Source organism: Alligator sinensis, unplaced genomic scaffold (assembly GCF_000455745.1).
Source record: "Alligator sinensis unplaced genomic scaffold, ASM45574v1 scaffold1575_1, whole genome shotgun sequence".
NCBI lineage: Eukaryota > Metazoa > Chordata > Crocodylia > Alligatoridae > Alligator > Alligator sinensis.
Window position 1 is genome coordinate 152,856 of NW_005843253.1, and position 901 is coordinate 153,756.

At 64.9% G+C, this 901-nt stretch overlaps 1 protein-coding gene across 1 annotated transcript in view; it reads left to right on the forward strand.

Moving 5' to 3' along the window:
* Positions 1 to 901, forward strand: part of ZNF576 (zinc finger protein 576) — a 2,422-nt gene that overhangs the window by 842 nt on the left and 679 nt on the right. The window contains 3 exon segments of the mRNA XM_025194592.1: positions 473 to 624; positions 698 to 899; position 901. The exon segment at position 901 is cut by the window's right edge and continues 679 nt beyond it. Of these exon segments, the coding sequence (XP_025050377.1) occupies positions 473 to 624; positions 698 to 899; position 901 (355 nt within the window).

Sequence of the window (901 nt, forward strand, 5' to 3'; positions counted from 1 at the left end):
TGGTCTTGGGGGTTTTTAATGGGGTTGGACAAATGGGGAAGCTCCCTGAGGGGGTTGGAACAGAGGGCAAAGTTGGGGGGGCTATAGGATGGGGAGGAATTTGGCTCCTTGTCAGGGGGATGGTTGGCAGGTTGGGCAGGGTCCACAGGGAGGGGAGCAATGGGGGATCTCCCTGGGGGATCTTCTCTGGCAACATGGGGCAGGTTGGGGTGATCTGTGGGTTGGGGAGAGATGGGGGAGCTCCTGGCACAGGTGGCAGGATCAGGGGAAGGTCCATGATCCTGGCAGGGATCTCTTTGGAGTTTGGCGGAGGCATTCAGAGGGTGTTTTAGGGCCAAAAGGGAGGGGGGAGCAGTGACATTGGGGGGGATGGGGAGGAGCGGGGACCCCCCACTGTGAGGAGGGCAGGGGGTAGCCTCCATCCAGGTGACCCCCCACTCACTCCACTCCGTCTGTGCCCCCTCCCTGCAAGCACGGCCATGTCTGATGTGGGCTCAGCATCCCCATGCGGAGCCGTTCCATTGGCCCCACGGGAGCGCTCCCCGGTCCGTACCCCGCCGCGCGGCCCCGCCTGCGTGGAGGAGGAGGAGGATGAACCCAAAGCCTCGGTGGCCTCATCGCTCTGTGAGTACTGCGGGAGCCCGGGGGGAGGGGGACGGGGGGGTCCCGCGCCCTGACCCCCTGCCCCCCTCCCTAGATGGTCTGGGCTCCAACCAGTGCTTCCACTGCTTCATCACCTTCCCGGATGAGAAGTTCAAGGAGCGGCACATGAAGCGGGAGCACCCTGAGGACTTCGTGCAGGAAAACCTGCGTGGCACCGTCTTCGTCTGCTTCATCTGCGGCCGGGCCTTCGACAGCTCCCGCGCCCTCATTGGGCACCAGCGCGGCCATGCGCCCCCCC